Below are 16,302 nucleotides of genomic sequence, written 5' to 3'. Positions count from 1 at the left end.
TTGGCTCAGATGCATAGCGAGCAATTGCAACTCTCTCTGGGAAAGAGGCTTTTATCTTCAATGAACGCCACTGTCTGCAGTGGGCACTCAATGTGTTTCTTTTTCAGGTGGAAGAGATAAGCGTGGAGGCCCCATTCTAACATTTCCAGCTCGAAGCAATCATGACAGAATACGACAAGAGGATCTTAGGAGGCTCATTTCATACCTTGCGTGTATCCCTAGGTAAGGGCATATTTTGTGTATTATGGCTTGAAGCCGTGTGTCACTGCAGCAAAACAAAATTATTTACAGGGGCTATATTTTGAGGCTATATGACTGGACAAATGTGCTTTATACTTTCATTCTGTCAATTTTGTATTCTATGTTATACAGTTTTTGTAATTATGTAACTACAAGGAGAGCTTGTCCTGGAAGGAATGAAAGTAAGTATCAGGGAGAAAATGGTTTTGACAAACTTAGCTTTATGGGGCATTGCTGTGATTTTACTCAAGCATTTCACTTAGGTATTTGACAAACAGCAATAGTGAAAACATCCTTCCCCTAACTTCACATCTTAATAGGTGAAGGCTTGAAGCTCACCTTGTGATCTTCTAATTATTGGGTGCCATGAAAACCCTTAGAAATAGTATTAATTCAAGGTTGATTTAGCCTTCCATCCTTCTGAGGTGGATAAAACGAGGACCCAAATTGTTGGGGGCAATATGTTGACTCTGTAAACTGCTTAGAGAGGGCTGTAAAGCACTGTAAAGTGGTATATAAGTCCAAGTGCTATTGTTATTAAGCATGATACCGCAAGAGTGCTTTTCTGAAATTGTTCATTTTTGAGATGACTACTTCTTGTTATGATTTGCAGAGCTTTTCAAAAGTTTCAGTGCCAGGTTAGTTTCTAGGCACTGCTAGTATCTGACTAGAAGAGCCAAGTCTGCTTCATAAATTATTGAGGGTGAAAATGAAAAAGACTGATGGGAGGAAGTGAAGCCAGAGGACTGGGGCAGGCTTTTACACATACCCAGAACATGGTCAAGATTGCTTGCCAATCTTAACCATGCTGGAATAAAAATCTTAAGTTTTTAAAAAAAGTATGGCTGGAAACAATATTTCCACAGGTAAAACTCCTAATAGGTAGCTAGATGAAAATGTAAACAGAATTGGCAGATGAATTATCCATTTTATACTTGTAATACAGCTTGCCTTTTTTAAAATTGCTCTTTTATTTCCTTTCTAGTGAAGAGGTGTGCAAGCGAGGTTTCACAGTAATTGTAGATATGCGCGGATCAAAATGGGACTCTATTAAGCCACTTTTGAAGATCCTACAGGAATCCTTTCCATGTTGCATTCACGTTGCACTGATAATCAAGCCGGATAACTTTTGGCAGAAACAGCGGACTAACTTTGGCAGCTCTAAGTTTGAATTTGAGGTAATGTATTGCAACACTGCAGGATTTATTTTTTTACAGTGTTGGGTGCGCCAAGCAAAGGGAAAGCTGCCTTTTGAGCCTCCTTTCCAGACATTTATATATTTAATACCTGCATTTGATTAAAAAGAAAATCTGCATTGCTGGACCATGGAAGGAAATTACATAGCAAGTCAGCTATATTTAGAGTAAAGAGTGTGGGGAAAGGATGCAACATTGCTTCATCTTCTAAGCAGTCATTAAATACATGCCTCCTTCTGCGATAGAAGAATAAACTAGAAAATACATAAATGCCAGTCATGACCCAACTTGGCTGGAAGTATTTGCGTTTGCTCACTAATGAAGAATCATGCTGTTAAGGATATCTATCTGCTATTCAAACATGGAAGAATGTTAGCAGATTTGAGCAACATGGTATAATCCTTTCTAATTCACATACTCTCATAACAGTCTCACAATCGTCCTAATTTATTACTCTAATTAATGCAGCCAGTCGGTCTTCTATCCCCAGTTCTGAAGTATCCTTTAGACAAGGCAGTATATTTCCTTAGGTTTCTGAAACTACTTTTTTGGAAGTTACTCACACCAATAGGTGGAAAATTCACCATTCATAAGAACCAAAATAGTTAGTTATCTCTTAGGTCTAGTAATAAGCTCCACCTTTTGACTAGTATCCAACCAACCAGCATTGTCTATTTTGGAACTCATTCCCATCATCCATATCCATGGATATCCCCTTGTTACCCCTGAGGACTAAGGCTGCAGAGTCTACTCCACCGGTATTTCAAAAAACTAATCTAACAAGAAGTGCAGGAACACAGACCCTGAACCTATCAAGCTCTTTCATGCTTCTATCAGGATTTTATTTAAAAGAAGGCAGACCGTATCAGAACATTAAAAAAGCAAGTTCCTTATTAGTAAAGAGTCTCAATACATGGTTGCATTTGATGATTTTCTGAGCTTCTCCTGTACCATGGTCAGTGGCACTCGGTATTGGCTTGGTGTTAGGAGTAAAATCTTCTCATGCAAAATTATGTGTCAAGGACTTGGTCAGGAGACAGTAATCTTGTCCCACTGTATATCGCTGAATGCTTTGGGGGATGGAATAGTGCAGAATATCCCAGGCATTGCTGCTACTGATAGATGGGTCTTTTTTATGGGCCTGGTGAAATGAGCTGTAGTAGGGATAACCAGTTTCTGTGGAACAAATATTTCACCACAAGTAGACTAACTAGTAGCAGCTAGGAACACGTAGTCTCTGAATATGTTTCCCCAGTACTAAAATATATGTTTTATATTGAATATATGAATATGTTTTCCCAGGATTAGAATATATAAGAAGCAAGAGTAGTGCTTGTGGCGGTCCATCCTTTGCCTTCCTCCACACTACCTTCATTGCATATTCTTACTGTGCAATGACTTTGGTTGCATTGGCATATCCTCCTCATTTACACCATGTCAGCAAAGCAGAGTGGATCATACCCATTCTGTCAGAGCGGGTGGGACAGGCATCAACCACAAGGGATAGGCAGTCCTGCAAGTAAGTCACTCCCCTGCCACACAGGGCATCAAAGATGAAAAGTTAGCAACTTGAATTGCACCTAGAAGCCTACAGGGAGCCAGTGGTGCAAGTTGGCCTTAGTGCACGTATCATGGGGTGCCCACTACTTCACATGCTGCTGCATTGTGGATAGTCTGAGAATTCCAAATACTTTTCAAAGGTAGCTCCTTTGCAACAATCCAGTTGGGAGGTGACTACAATACGTGTGACTGTAAGCAGTGTCTCTTCCTATCTTGGGACAGATGAAACTAATGGTCAGGGTTTATTTGTGCAAAGATTTTCCTGGCTGTAATTGCTACCGGTTGCTCAAGCAGAAGCCATCAGATTGCATACCAACTCTCCCTGGGGAACTCTAACCCCATTCAGAGTTAAGAATGGAAACTCATTAGACCTTTTAGTGAAGGGTATAAAACCCCTGTCCCCTCAGTCTTGTCAGGGTTGAACTGAAGCGAATTCTTCCCCATCCAGACCTGAATAGTCTCTAGGCACCATATGGAGGTGTATAATGATAATAGATAACCTCACCCAGGGTTTTAAAATATATATTCCAAATAGCAGTGGGAAGAAAATTAAACCTTGCAAAACACAGACCGAGAAATGGATGCCACCCCCCCACCCCCGATTGGAACCAGCTAAAGGAACCACCACTGGCAAACGGTGCCTCCCACTCCTGAGCCACTTCATCAGAAAATTTCCATGAATGATGGTAGTGAAAGCTGCTTAAGAGACCAAGGAGGGCCAGGAATTGGGTATACTCCATCCATCCTGGCCTGTCTTGGTACTATTTTATTTACTTATTTGCTTTTTATATACTGCAAATATAGCTCACAGGAATTGTGTTTCTTAAATTGATCCATTTTCTATGCCACTTAGGGAAGTGTTGCTGTTAGATGATTGATTAAATGGAGTAAATAGAACTAGGATATTTGTACTGAACTTCTAATTTTGGAGGAAGAGCTCTCCTTTACTACTTTTTTGAGGATGGAGTGTGGTGGGGACTGTTGTTTCGGCCTAAGAGTTTTGAAGCAGAATATCTCTAAAGTACCGACTGTATTTTTTGGACTATAAAATGCTCTGGACTATAAGATACACCTAGCTTTTGGGGAGGAAAACAAGGAAAAAAAAAACTGCCTCTGCTTCCCAGCAATTTGCCTCCTTGCAGCAAACAGCAAACAGCATGGTCAACTTCAGCACAGCCTGATTTAGCGTGAGCACTGATTGGCAGTTGGATCAGCCTCCCGGAATACTGCCTATCAGTTGTTCCAGGCTGCGGGGATTGCCATCGCTGCTGTCGCTGCCCATTACCACTGCCGCCACCTATCATCACCTCCGTGCGCCCCATTTTCGGCCTTTGTGTGCCCCATTTTTGGCCTCTGCACATCACATTTTTGACCCGTTCCAGGTGGCGGGGATTGCCACCACCTATCCCCATTCTTAGAATGGGCCAAAAATGGGGCATGTGGAGGCGGCAATGGGCGGCAGCAGTGATGGGCAGTGGCGATCCCCACAGCCTGGAACAGCTGATAGATGGTATTCCAGGAGGCAGATTTACCGCCAATCAGCTGCTCTTGCTAAATCAGGCTGTGCTGAAGCTGACCAGACTGTTTGCTGTTTGCTGCAAGGAGGCAAATTGCTGCGAGGCAGAGGCCGAAGTGTGGGGGCTGGTGGGTGGGCAGGGCTTCAGCAACATTCGCTGTATAAGACGCATAAACATTTCCACCCACTTTTTTTTGGGGGGGGGGTGGAAATGCGTCTTATACACCAAAAAATAGGTTATATTTTGATAGGCTGCTGGTTTGCACCATCACCATTTTGTGTGCTCTGAAGAGCCAGAGAGAAAGAAAGATTAACTTTACACACACCTTGCCTTTGTGGGGGCCTTGTATAATGGTTATACAGTGCTGAACCAGATTACATCCTGTGCTCTGTTGTGAATACACACAGATGCTTCTCCACAAGTTTTAATGCTTCCCTGTACACATTTGTGCATTAGATAAAGGTTCCAGGGAGAAGGGCCAATTGGCATATTCAGTATTGGAAGTAGTTTCTTGGCATGGCCTTATTCCCTGCTTTAGTTATAACTCCAGTTTGGATTAATTTATTTCTTGGGCTTTTGCAACAAGAATAGTGAAATTTGTAAATCTGAATTGGAGACACCTCAGATTATTTTATTTTGTACCTTCCTATATTAGCCTTCTTTGCATGGAATTATAAATCCAAATTTTGGCTTCAAATTCTGACTTTTGGGTGAAGATTGAAATGAAATTTCCTAGTTCATGTAGCTAATTGCATGATACAAGCTATGGGGGAATAATTACAAAATATAAACCAGCATTTGTGTTTGTTATGGTACAGTGTTAAAATTCACCAGAAGAGCAAGTTATCAGCGAACCATCTTGAATTTTAAGATCAACACACGAGGTAGCTTTGTTTCATCCATGAAATTAATAAGATTATGAGTCAGGATTCTGCCCACTGTTGTCTCTGTTCTTCCTCTCGAGAGAGAACTGTCGGGGTTCGTATATAGTTTTTCAGGAAGCAAAATTAAATATTTATAATTTAAGAAGACATTGCAATCTTGACTACTGGGAATTGAAGTTGACTCCACATATGAGTTTAGTACTTTGTTTAGTTTAGTACTATATATATATATGTACATGTGTGTGTATGTGTGTGTGTGTGTGTACACACACACACACACACACATACATACATACATGCATACATACATAAGTAGTCACAGATTACTGACCATTCTGTGACCATTCAATGGCTTACAATGGCACTGAAAAAGGAGGCTTATAACCAGTCATCAAACTTCCAGCTGTCACAGCACCTCCACAGCCATGTGATTCCAATCTGGATACTTGCCAACTGGCTTGCATTTATGGTGGTTGCAAAACTCCCCAGTCAAATGATCATCATTTACAACCTTCCCTGCTGGCTTCCCACCAGCACAGTCAATGGGGCAAGCAGAGGGAAGGTTGCAAATCACTCCAGTAAGTCGCTCACACCCGTCTGGCAGCAGCCACCCCGACCCTGCCACACTCTCACCATGCTTCGTGAGCTGCTTGCACACCCTCCCCCTGTTAGACAGCAGCCATCCCCTGCCTCACCGTGCTTTACTTGCCTGCCAGCCTTCTTGCAAACTGCACGGGACTTGCTTAATAACCCATGATCCTCATTTAATGATGGGAATGGGGAATGTTGGGATTGCCGTTGCCAAGCATTGCAGTCGCATGAAGTCGTGCTTTATGTCCACATCGCTTAATGTTGAAAATACCGGTTCCAATTACCGTCATGAACCAAAGATTACCTATAATTAACTGAGTTTGTTCTTGTATGCCCACAATTAAGAACTACCTATAAATGCAAGATGGGACCAAATAAATTAGCTCTTTATATTCATATTAAACGTTGGTCCCCTCATTCTGAAACTGATTCTTACCTTTTGCCTAAGAGATCACTTGATTAAAAAAAAAAAAATCTATATCCAGGCTATGTCTAGTGAAATCTTGGTTCAGCCACAGCAGTGGGAAACTTGGCCATCTTAAAATTATCATCTTTCAGGATGATCTTGCCTAATCTAAATTCATATCCCTTAGCCATTTATGCAAAGTGTTGAAAGAACCCCACGTATATGGAGAAAAGATAGAGTGGTCAATAGAACAATTAAAACTGGTGTTACTTCATGTTCTGCTCATTGGGTTTCATATGTTATTTGTCATCGCACCTAGTGTGCATATTTGTTTGCTTTAATATACCATGTCACATAGCTAACAATTAATCCTTGCTTTTCAGACAAACATGGTGTCTCTGGAAGGCCTTACCAAAGTTGTCGACCCTTCTCAGTTAACTCACGAATTTGATGGCTGTTTGGAATATAACCATGAAGAATGGATAGAAATCAGGGTTGCCTTTGAGGATTATATTAGCAATGCCACTCATATGCTCTCTAGGTTGGAGGAGCTGCAGGATATATTGGCCAAAAAGGATTTGCCTCAGGACTTGGAGGCAGCCAGGAGTATGATAGAGGAGCATTCACAATTGAAGAAAAAGGTCATTAAAGCTCCTATTGAGGACCTGGACTTGGAAGGGCAAAAGCTACTGCAGAGGATACAGAGCAGCGAGACTTTCCCCAAAAAGAACTCCGGGTCTGGAAATGCAGATCTACAGAACCTCTTGCCAAAAGTATCTACTATGTTGGACCGGCTGCACTCAACACGGCAGCATCTGCATCAGATGTGGCACGTACGGAAATTGAAATTAGACCAATGCTTTCAGCTCAGACTTTTTGAGCAGGATGCAGAAAAGGTAAATGTCAACTTTTACAAGCTGATTTTAGGTGTTTGGGCTGTGTATATTAGCACTTGGTTCTGTGGAAGCATCCTGTATTTTTCCTTTTTAAAACCTAGATTTTATGATTCATCTGTTCTGGCCATTCAGGCATAGGAAGTATGTGATGATTAATGCTTCAGGAAGAAGAGATGGCTTTCCTAGCAAATTATGATTTTGCAGAGCCCCCATTAGTTATTAAGCTTGATCTGAAGCAACCTTTTCCAAGCTGATGCCCACCAGATATGTGGGATTCTTTTAGTACAACCGGAGACCAATTTAAGGAAGGCAGTTGTAAATTATGATATGCACACAGACAGAGAGAGCCATACATATATGCATATATACTTAAAGGAAAAAGAGGTAAGTGGAATTTTGGCCTCTAATTTTCAGATTCCTTGATTTTTTTTTAACAATTCGGCAGTTTTTTAAATTAAATGTTTGTTTATTTTTATCCCTCCTTTTTTATTCTTATACGTCCTTGATTGATGGTAATTCTGATACCAATCCTTTGCACAATTCAGAATAAATCATGCTGCAGAAACTTGCTATATCTAAAAAACAAGACTAGGAAAAAGCATAAGATACTGGAGTAATATTTATTGTTATTGTTATAATAAATCACGTTAACCTAACTAATTTGATGATTTAGGCAAATTAATCATAACACTGGGATTGGAGTGAGATATCTTATTACCCTTACACATATGTACATGCTGTTCTCAGCCAAGGTTGGCTTCAAGTCTGGTTTGCAATTAGGAACCAACACAGAACAAACAGCCCAATAAAATCATAAGCAGTTCACTACTATTACTGTAGCCTGATCTTTTTTGGGATTCCTGCCATTTTTTTTCTGGGCTGAAAATCAACATCTCTAAAGTTTTTTCTTTCACAGAGGGCTTTTTCAGGAGACCCAGCAAGCTTTTAACCATACATTTTCATCAACAACTAAAACATTGGAAAAATCTCAAGACAGTTATATACCATTCCCTTCTGTTGAAATAGCTTTTTGAAGCTTCTATACAGGGTGGATTTGATTTAAATCGAGTCAATTTAAATCATGATTTAAATCATGATTTAAATCACTAGTAAAAAGACTTGATTTAAATCAACTTGATTTAAATCATAATTTTTAAAGAGCAACTGTCATCTCTGCTACTCCTTTGACCCGCTGTTGACTCACCGATAGTCCCAGTGTTGCAGAATATACAACTTGTGCTACATAACTAAGCTCCATTTCATGCTGAATAAACTAAATTATTTATGTATCTTAAATAGAAAACTATCTTACGATAGATTTTTACCCCAAAAGTTTTTTATTAAAATAAACTCAATAAAAAGCAAAAAAATCTGATTTAAATCAAAAAATCCGATTTAAATAAAAAAATCTGATTTAAATAAAAAAAATCTGATTTTTTTTAAAAAATCATTGATTTTTATCCACCCTGCTTCTATATAAGTAGAAGTCAAATAAAGGACATAGGATCAGGGGTGAAATGCTCCCGGTTCGAACCGGATCAGGCGATCCGGTAGCGATCATCGCTGTTGGTTTGGCGATCCGGTAGCAATGGCAGAGCAAAGCTCCGCCCACCTGACTGGGTTTTGTTTAAAACCAGGAAGTAATGTCGGGTTTTTTACTTTTTGCGCATGCGCAGAAGGTCCGTCAGTGAAGAAGCAATGTGAGAGGCGCAGAAGTCGCCAATGGGGAGAGCCGCTCTGCTGGGGTGTGCATGGGCAGTCTCGGGAGGGCGGGCAGATGTAAGGCCAACACTGGCGGTCGGGAAGGGGGACCCACTGCGATCGGCTGAAGAAGAGCCGCCTTGGGTCCTGCCATCTGCATCCAGCCAGTGACGGGGGGCGTGCCCAGTGTGCCCCATCCCACTACTCCCCCCCTCACTCCCCCCCCAGTCATGCAACTGCGCACAGCTCCAGCTGCACCTCATCCAGGCTAGCAAGCCTTAATTAATCCTGTGCTGCCTGGGCTATCGAGTCCTGATTACTCCTGGGCAAGCCCTGAGTAATCTTGGGCAGCCTGGGTGGCGATGTTGCTCCCAATCAGGCTTGGGGCCTCTGCGCAGGCATGGAAGCAGCCAGTGCCGACCAGAGCGCCTGCTGTTTCCTGTCCACCTTTCAGCTGAGAGACAGTAGCGGGCCAGCAGCGACTAGGAGACCTGAGGTCGCAGCAGCGATCCCGGAGGCAGGAGCAGGAGAGGGAGCCACCAGCAAGCAACAGGACGCAGGGCTAGAAGTGGAGGCAGGGTGAGGCTTCCTGGGCAGCTGGAATGTGGGGCAGTTGGCTCCATCCGCTGCCGTCCCTGCTGGAATGACAGCCCCGGCGCATCGGAGCTGACAAGAGAGAGAGAAGAAAGAAAGAGAAAAAAAGAAAGGGAGAGAAAGAGAGAAGAAAGAAAGAGAAAGGAAGGGAGAAAGAGAGAGAGAGAGAAGAAAGAAAGAGTGACGTGAGTGACGTCATGTTGGCCCCACCCACCCAGTCACACAACCACCAAGCCCTGCCCACCAAGCCCTGCCCCCAGAACCGGTGGCAAAAAAATTTAGATTTCACCCCTGCATAGGGTGCATAGTCTTTTGGGCTATTCTAATTTCAGTCTTCAAATAGGGTCTTTCTCATAGCATTAGCTAATAATGAGAAGAGGGGGGACTTGGAGGAAACGTGGCAACTAAGGCTATGAAAAACACTGAACCTTTCTGAATGTGAAGTATCCAGCTTTTAAGTGCAAAGTGCCTTGCTTGGAGTGGAAAACAACCATTCCACATAATTTGAGACGCCTACCGTGTTTTCCCAAAAATAAGACCTCCCCTGAAAAAAAGATCTCCCCCGAAAATAAACCTTCCCCCGAAAATAAGCCCTCCATGAAAATATTTAAACGCATGCGCAGCCAGTCCCCGCCATTTCCTCTGGTTAGGGTTAGGGAGATAGAGCTGGAAATCAGGTAAAACGGCAAGAGGATCCCCGTCTCGCTCCATGCGCCCCAAAATAATAAGAAATAAGGCCAAGTGCTTATTTTGGGGTTCAAAAAAATATAAGACGGGGTCTTATTTTCGGGGAAACACGGTATGAGTGTAGACTATCGTACTTTTCGGAGTATAAGACACACTTTTGCCCCCCCTAAAAGAGGGTGGAAATGTTGGTGCGCCTTATATACCGAATACAGCTATTTTTGACCTCCCGAAGCCCTTCCCCTTTTGGGAGGCCTGCAGAGTGTTCCTGCAGGCTGGGGAGGGCAAAAACACCCCCATTTTTGTGAAAAATGGACTGATTTTTTGCAAAAACGGGGCGCGCAGAGGGTTTGGGAGGCCTGCAGAGTGCTCCAGGGGGCCAGGGAGGGCAAAAATATATTTTTTTTCTTGCTTACCTCTTTGAAATCCTGGTGCGTCTTATACACCGGTGCATCTTATAGTCCAAAAAATATGGTACTCTGTTTTGAGCCAGGAACACTTCCAGAGTGCTGGAAACCAGCAGTTTCACACCTAAAAAAAGTTCCTCAAAGTTGAAACATAAATAAGAAATAGGAAGTTCTGAATTTGAAAACAGTTTGATTTGGAATGTTGTGCATATCCCTGTTTTTTAGCCATGCCTTAATATTCCATTGTTTGGATTTCATTTTTATAGATATTCAAAAAAATTATGGTGTTTTCTGTTTAGAGGTTTACAAGCTTTTTTAGTGGACTGAATTGCTGAGAAGATCTGAATAGATTTTACCTAATTTATATCCTTACACGGGGACAGATTTCCTGCGTGGAAAATACATTGGATTCAGCATCCCATACATACAGGAAATGTTCCCCAAAATTTAAGATTCAGCAGGGGTTGGAAAGAAGCATCTGGAAATATATGATTGATTCATCCTTTTTTGCCAGTGACAACAGAAGATGATAAAGATGAGTTGGAACAAATTCTAATCTCATATTTTTCTTCTGTAGCCAGATACCCTAGAGAATTAAATAAGTGAAAAGAATGTTGTTAGAATGTAACATACATTTGGGTTTTGCACTATTTTATTCTAAGCAAAAAACATGTGTATATCATTGTATTTACATTTCAGGTTTGCTATCTGATTATCATTATTATAATGAAGTAGGCTCGTCCATGAATGTTTATTCCATAAGAAATTCTGTATTTGGTGATTTTAGAGATGCCATAGCTCAAATTGAACTGTTTTTTATTACAACAGAATTTTAAGTTACTGTACATTTGAATCAATATTTGTGTCTGCTGGGATTTCCTGCTTAATCTTTGCTATTAAAGTAAAGGCATCTGGGCAGCTGGCCGTATACTTACATTTCAAATTCAGAGCTCTTTGGAGCATCTTGGTTTTACAGAGGTTTTCTTTATTACTTTGCTTATCTCTAGGGGGATGATAAAACAGACAAATTGGATGGTGAACCTGGCTCCAGTACATAGCATTGGAGAATATTTGTGTTTGTTTATTGTAGCAGCAGAGAATTATGATTATAACACATGGGCTTGTATCAAAGCTTTAACAGATTATAAAGCGGAGAACCACCCATGATATTATTATTTGGATATTTTATAGGACTCTTTTAAATTACACCTATACCATCTTAACTAAATAGCTGCTAAGAAAACAAACAAACATTCATTAGCTAATGAATAAATGCATTAAAAAAAAGTTGTAGTTAGATGGTTTAACTCTCCTCCCCCAAATTCTAAATAGCCATGCCAAAACTTCACGTTGATTGATATTCTCACTTCTAAGATCTCAAGTATAGCATGTAGTAAATTAAAACTTTCTTAATTAAAGTTCCCTCCTTGAGCGCATATCAACATCAAATTTAGGTTAGGAGTATCTTATTCAAAATTATGAGTTGATGTCCTAAATATTTTGGTTCAAAAGAGAATTTCTAATCTGTTTTAGACATATCTGACTGTGAAATATTCTATAATATATTTATTCAAATGTAGCCTGAAATTTTTTTCAAGGCTTTCTTTTAATTTAATCTCAGGTATCCATTTTTTTCACTTTATTGTTTATTTTAAAAAGGCATTTATTTTGTAATTGTCTAAATTGTCTAAATTTAATTGTTGACATTTCCTCTCAACCAACTACACTACAGAAGTAGAAATTCTGAACATCTCAGTTAAAACGTGGCTTCAGGGTCAACAAGATAGTTATTTGCTCCTGGAATTACTGAAGGGGATGGAGGACAGATTCTTCAACCCTATTTTGTGACTCAGCAGTCTCCTTTCTTGAACAGATGGTATGATCTCAGAGCTTTCCCAAGTGATAGTCCTAAGGGAGCACAATGTACTGTAGTTGCTGAAGCTAGTCAGTCTGGTGCCACCCAGGATTTTATGGATATCATTACAACAAATAGAACTATCTAAGTATGTCATTGACCTGACACGTAGAGGAAATCATACCCTGGATTTGGTTTTCTGAGTTAAACAGAAAACAGCTGATCTGGACTGAGATTTGACATCCCACTGTCATGGACAGCTCCATTGAGATTATCAGTGTCTTTTCCCTGTTGCACTGTGGCTTTCATGGTTATGGTAGACACTTGTGTTGAAGCCCTCTGACTTGCCCATTACCATATGATAATTGAGCAGGTGGAGGGATTATGGGGTTTTGCATTGTGATATTTCAATGTTATAAGCTGCCCAGATGCACTGTGTATGAATTTGTTTAATAAAAAATAAACAAATTAATCCCCTTGCCACTATCTCCTTTAGTTTAGCAATAGCACTTAGACTTATATACCATTTCATAGTGCTTTACAGCACTTTCTAAGCAGTTTACAAATGTCAGCATATTACCTCCAACAATCTGGGTCCTCATTTTACTGACCTTGGAAGGATGGAAAGTTGAGTCAACCATGAGTCGGTCAGGATCGAATTTCTGGCAGTGGACTGTGTCAGCCTGCAATATTGCATTCTAACCACTTGCCACCATGGCTCCTTGATGCTTGTCAGAATTACCTGGGATTCTTGGAGCTGAGAGTAATAAAGTAAATAGAACAGTGGCTAAGAAGCAAATAAAGGAAACATGATGAATCTAATCTAGTAATTATGAGAATTCATTACTGAGCTTATTTTATGGCAAAGAAGGAATTGTTTTATATCATTCATTGTATTTTTTTGTATTATTGGATGTTTGTTCTGAATAGTGAAACATTTGTAATATTTCGACCTCGAAAAGGAATTGATTATACTCACCATGGCTTAATATGATAAGGGGATGGCATAGCTAGGTAAATTTGGTCACATCTGATATTTCATAATTAAAGAAGATATTTTGGAAGAGGAATCCAGAGCACTGTGTAAGTCCACTATTGTTGAATAAGTTCCAGTTGTTGAGGCCTGAAGATGAAGATTATGCTCATGGATACATTCAACCAGTTATGTGTGCAGGTAGTCCGTATTAGTGACTGCAACCATTTGCAGTTACAGTGAGGTTGAAAAATAACTTTGTAACCATTCCTCATATTTACGACTTTAACAGAAATGGAAAGGAAAGCGGAAGTAAAATAAGCACAATCACTGTTTCATTTGATGAGAGCTTCAATTAATGACTGAGTTTCCAATCCCAATTGTGGTCACTAAATGAGAACTAGCTATGTTTGTTTGTCTTTATTTGTTACATCCAGTGAGGAGGGAATAGCTAGGTGAATCTGGGACGTCATTAATTCATGTTATTATTAATTCTGATAATGATACCAGATACTTTTGAAAGAAGCAAGATCCAGGCCACTAATGAAGAAATCGTGCCACAGACATAGAGTGGAAAATAAGGAAAAAATTAACAGCCCAATCTTTATTATCAGATAAGATGCTCAAGTGTGTGGATGATGACCAACTCCAAGCATTCCTGCATGAACTTGATTTTTTCAGATTCATTCAAATTTGGTCATCCTGTGGGTATATTTCTTTCTGAGAGTAACAGATAGAACAGAGATCTGTGAATTATCTTTAACAGCTTTCAGTAGCATTGATGCAATATCTTCCTGAACTGCCTGAGATAGAAGCACTATTTTTTTAAGTTCCACTCCTAGTTGACTAATTATTCTCAGAAAACGGTGCAATGGTCTTAGACCCATTCCATGGCAGTATGGTCACAGTGGTCCTCACCTTTATGTCCATGAAATTCAATATCTACCTATGTGAAAGCCATTGGGGGAGATAATTTAAAGTAGTAAACTTAGTTAACAATACACAATTGATATTCAGCTTTACCTCACTTTTCAATCTAAACTGGTGTAGCAGTAAATATCCCAAATCAGTGGCTCTGCACAGAAATGAACCTGATGAAGCCCAATGAATGAAGTTCTATCCACACAAGAATAAGGTGTGCTTGGTGAATGGCACATCTGCTCAAATGGACCACATTTGGTCTGTTCTGAAAAGGATTGCACTATTCTTAAAATAGTGAACTGAGGGTATTTCTGCATCTAGTACTGTCACTAGTGTCATAGATTGCTTTGATGGCCTGCAGTCTGCTTAGGGTGAAGTACCAGTTTGGATCCTTTCCAAACAGGAATATCTTGACATCAGTTATCAGCTCTGACAACTTATGCTTGGGGTTAATTTTGAAGACAGTTCAAAAACTTTGAACTGTCAAAAATAGAGCTGAAATTGGAGCTGATCAGTATGATCATATTGGTTGATAATACTCCTCAATTTGTAAGTGCTTGTTGGTATCTGCCAAGCCCTTATAAATGAAGTTTCCTATTTTCATTAAACAGTCACCTTTTCAGTTTATTCATCTTTTGAAATCTTACCTAATCCATTGGAGGGAGCCGGGATCAGCCAAACACATTCTGGAGAGTATACAAGCATATTTTCAACCAAACAATATAGAAACTAAAAGAGCCAACTAGTTGTCTCAAGGCAATTGTTACTACCTACCTAAATGGTTATTTACATGACTTTCTTGCTCAGCTCTGTGCCATTATAAAGGTTTGCTAAAATTGTAAGTCATTTATATGATAATAGGCAAATGTTTTAAGCCTCTGTCCACTTCTGTGCTGAACATTAATTTTTGCTTTCTTTAGATGTTTGACTGGATCACACACAATAAAGGCCTGTTTCTGAACAGCTACACAGAAATTGGAGCCAGTCACCCTCATGCTATGGAACTTCAGACACAGCACAATCATTTTGCTATGAACTGTATGGTAAGAATTTTGCAAGAGCACTTCATCTTTTTGATACACCTTGTTCTTTTTAATATCAAAGATATACAGCTTTGGTTTCTGATCCCCGCTGAAAGCAGGGTAATGGAAAACCTGGGGGAGAATCCATTGTAAATAAATAGAAGAGAAGAGAGATTGAGAAGAACATAGCTTGCTCGATTAGGTAACACACAAATGTAAAGGAGAATTTCACGGAAGAATCATTTTGTGTGTGTGTGTGTTAGATACATTTACACATAAATCTAAATATATAAAACTTCTAGACACTGCCATTCAAAAAGTTGAAGTAATATTTAAAAGTACTATACAGTGGGGGTGGGGGGTCTGTCTTTTCTGTCACAAAGACACATAGAGTCAGATGCTGTACAGTTTGAAAGGGAATAGGTAAGTCATAGAATTCCCAAAGGAAGAATAAAATACTTTTCAAGCCTAATGACTGAATGGACCTAACACTTAATTGACAGTTCTTAAGAGGGGTTTTGAAATGGAAATGCATTAATAAAACAAATGCTAGGATTTATTCAACTTTTAAATTGTGGCTTGTTTCTCCTGGGCATTACTTTCCCTTGGATCTATAATTTGGATGTGACCTGTTTTGACAGCAGTTTTGAACTTCTGCAGTTTGGAAGTGACTTATTTTGACAGCAGTTTTGAACTTTGTAGGGCTACTTATCAAGAGGTCTGTTTGGGTTTTCCTTAGTTAAAATAGAAGTGAATTTATGTAGCTCAAGGTTGAATTGTGGAGTCCTTGGTGCTCTCTGAGCTTTGATTTTTGCTTGTAGATGATGTTACCTGACTAGGTAACATCATCAGAAT

At 39.9% G+C, this 16,302-nt stretch overlaps 1 protein-coding gene across 1 annotated transcript in view; it reads left to right on the top strand.

Moving 5' to 3' along the window:
- TRIO (trio Rho guanine nucleotide exchange factor) overlaps positions 1 to 16,302 on the top strand; it is a 255,331-nt gene that overhangs the window by 92,010 nt on the left and 147,019 nt on the right. Inside the window, exons 3-6 of the mRNA XM_070940772.1 lie at positions 108 to 222; positions 1,226 to 1,418; positions 6,778 to 7,290; positions 15,346 to 15,468. Coding sequence (XP_070796873.1) covers positions 108 to 222; positions 1,226 to 1,418; positions 6,778 to 7,290; positions 15,346 to 15,468 — 944 coding nt within the window. The remainder of the gene's footprint in view (positions 1 to 107; positions 223 to 1,225; positions 1,419 to 6,777; positions 7,291 to 15,345; positions 15,469 to 16,302) is intronic.

The sequence above is a fragment of the Pituophis catenifer genome, unplaced genomic scaffold (genome assembly GCF_029215685.1).
Source record: "Pituophis catenifer annectens isolate HBS135680 unplaced genomic scaffold, rPitCat1.0.hap2 SCAF_3, whole genome shotgun sequence".
In the NCBI taxonomy this organism is placed as follows: Eukaryota; Metazoa; Chordata; class Lepidosauria; order Squamata; family Colubridae; genus Pituophis; species Pituophis catenifer.
Note: the sequence above shows the minus strand (reverse complement) of the source record. Positions and strands in the feature narration are given on the sequence as shown.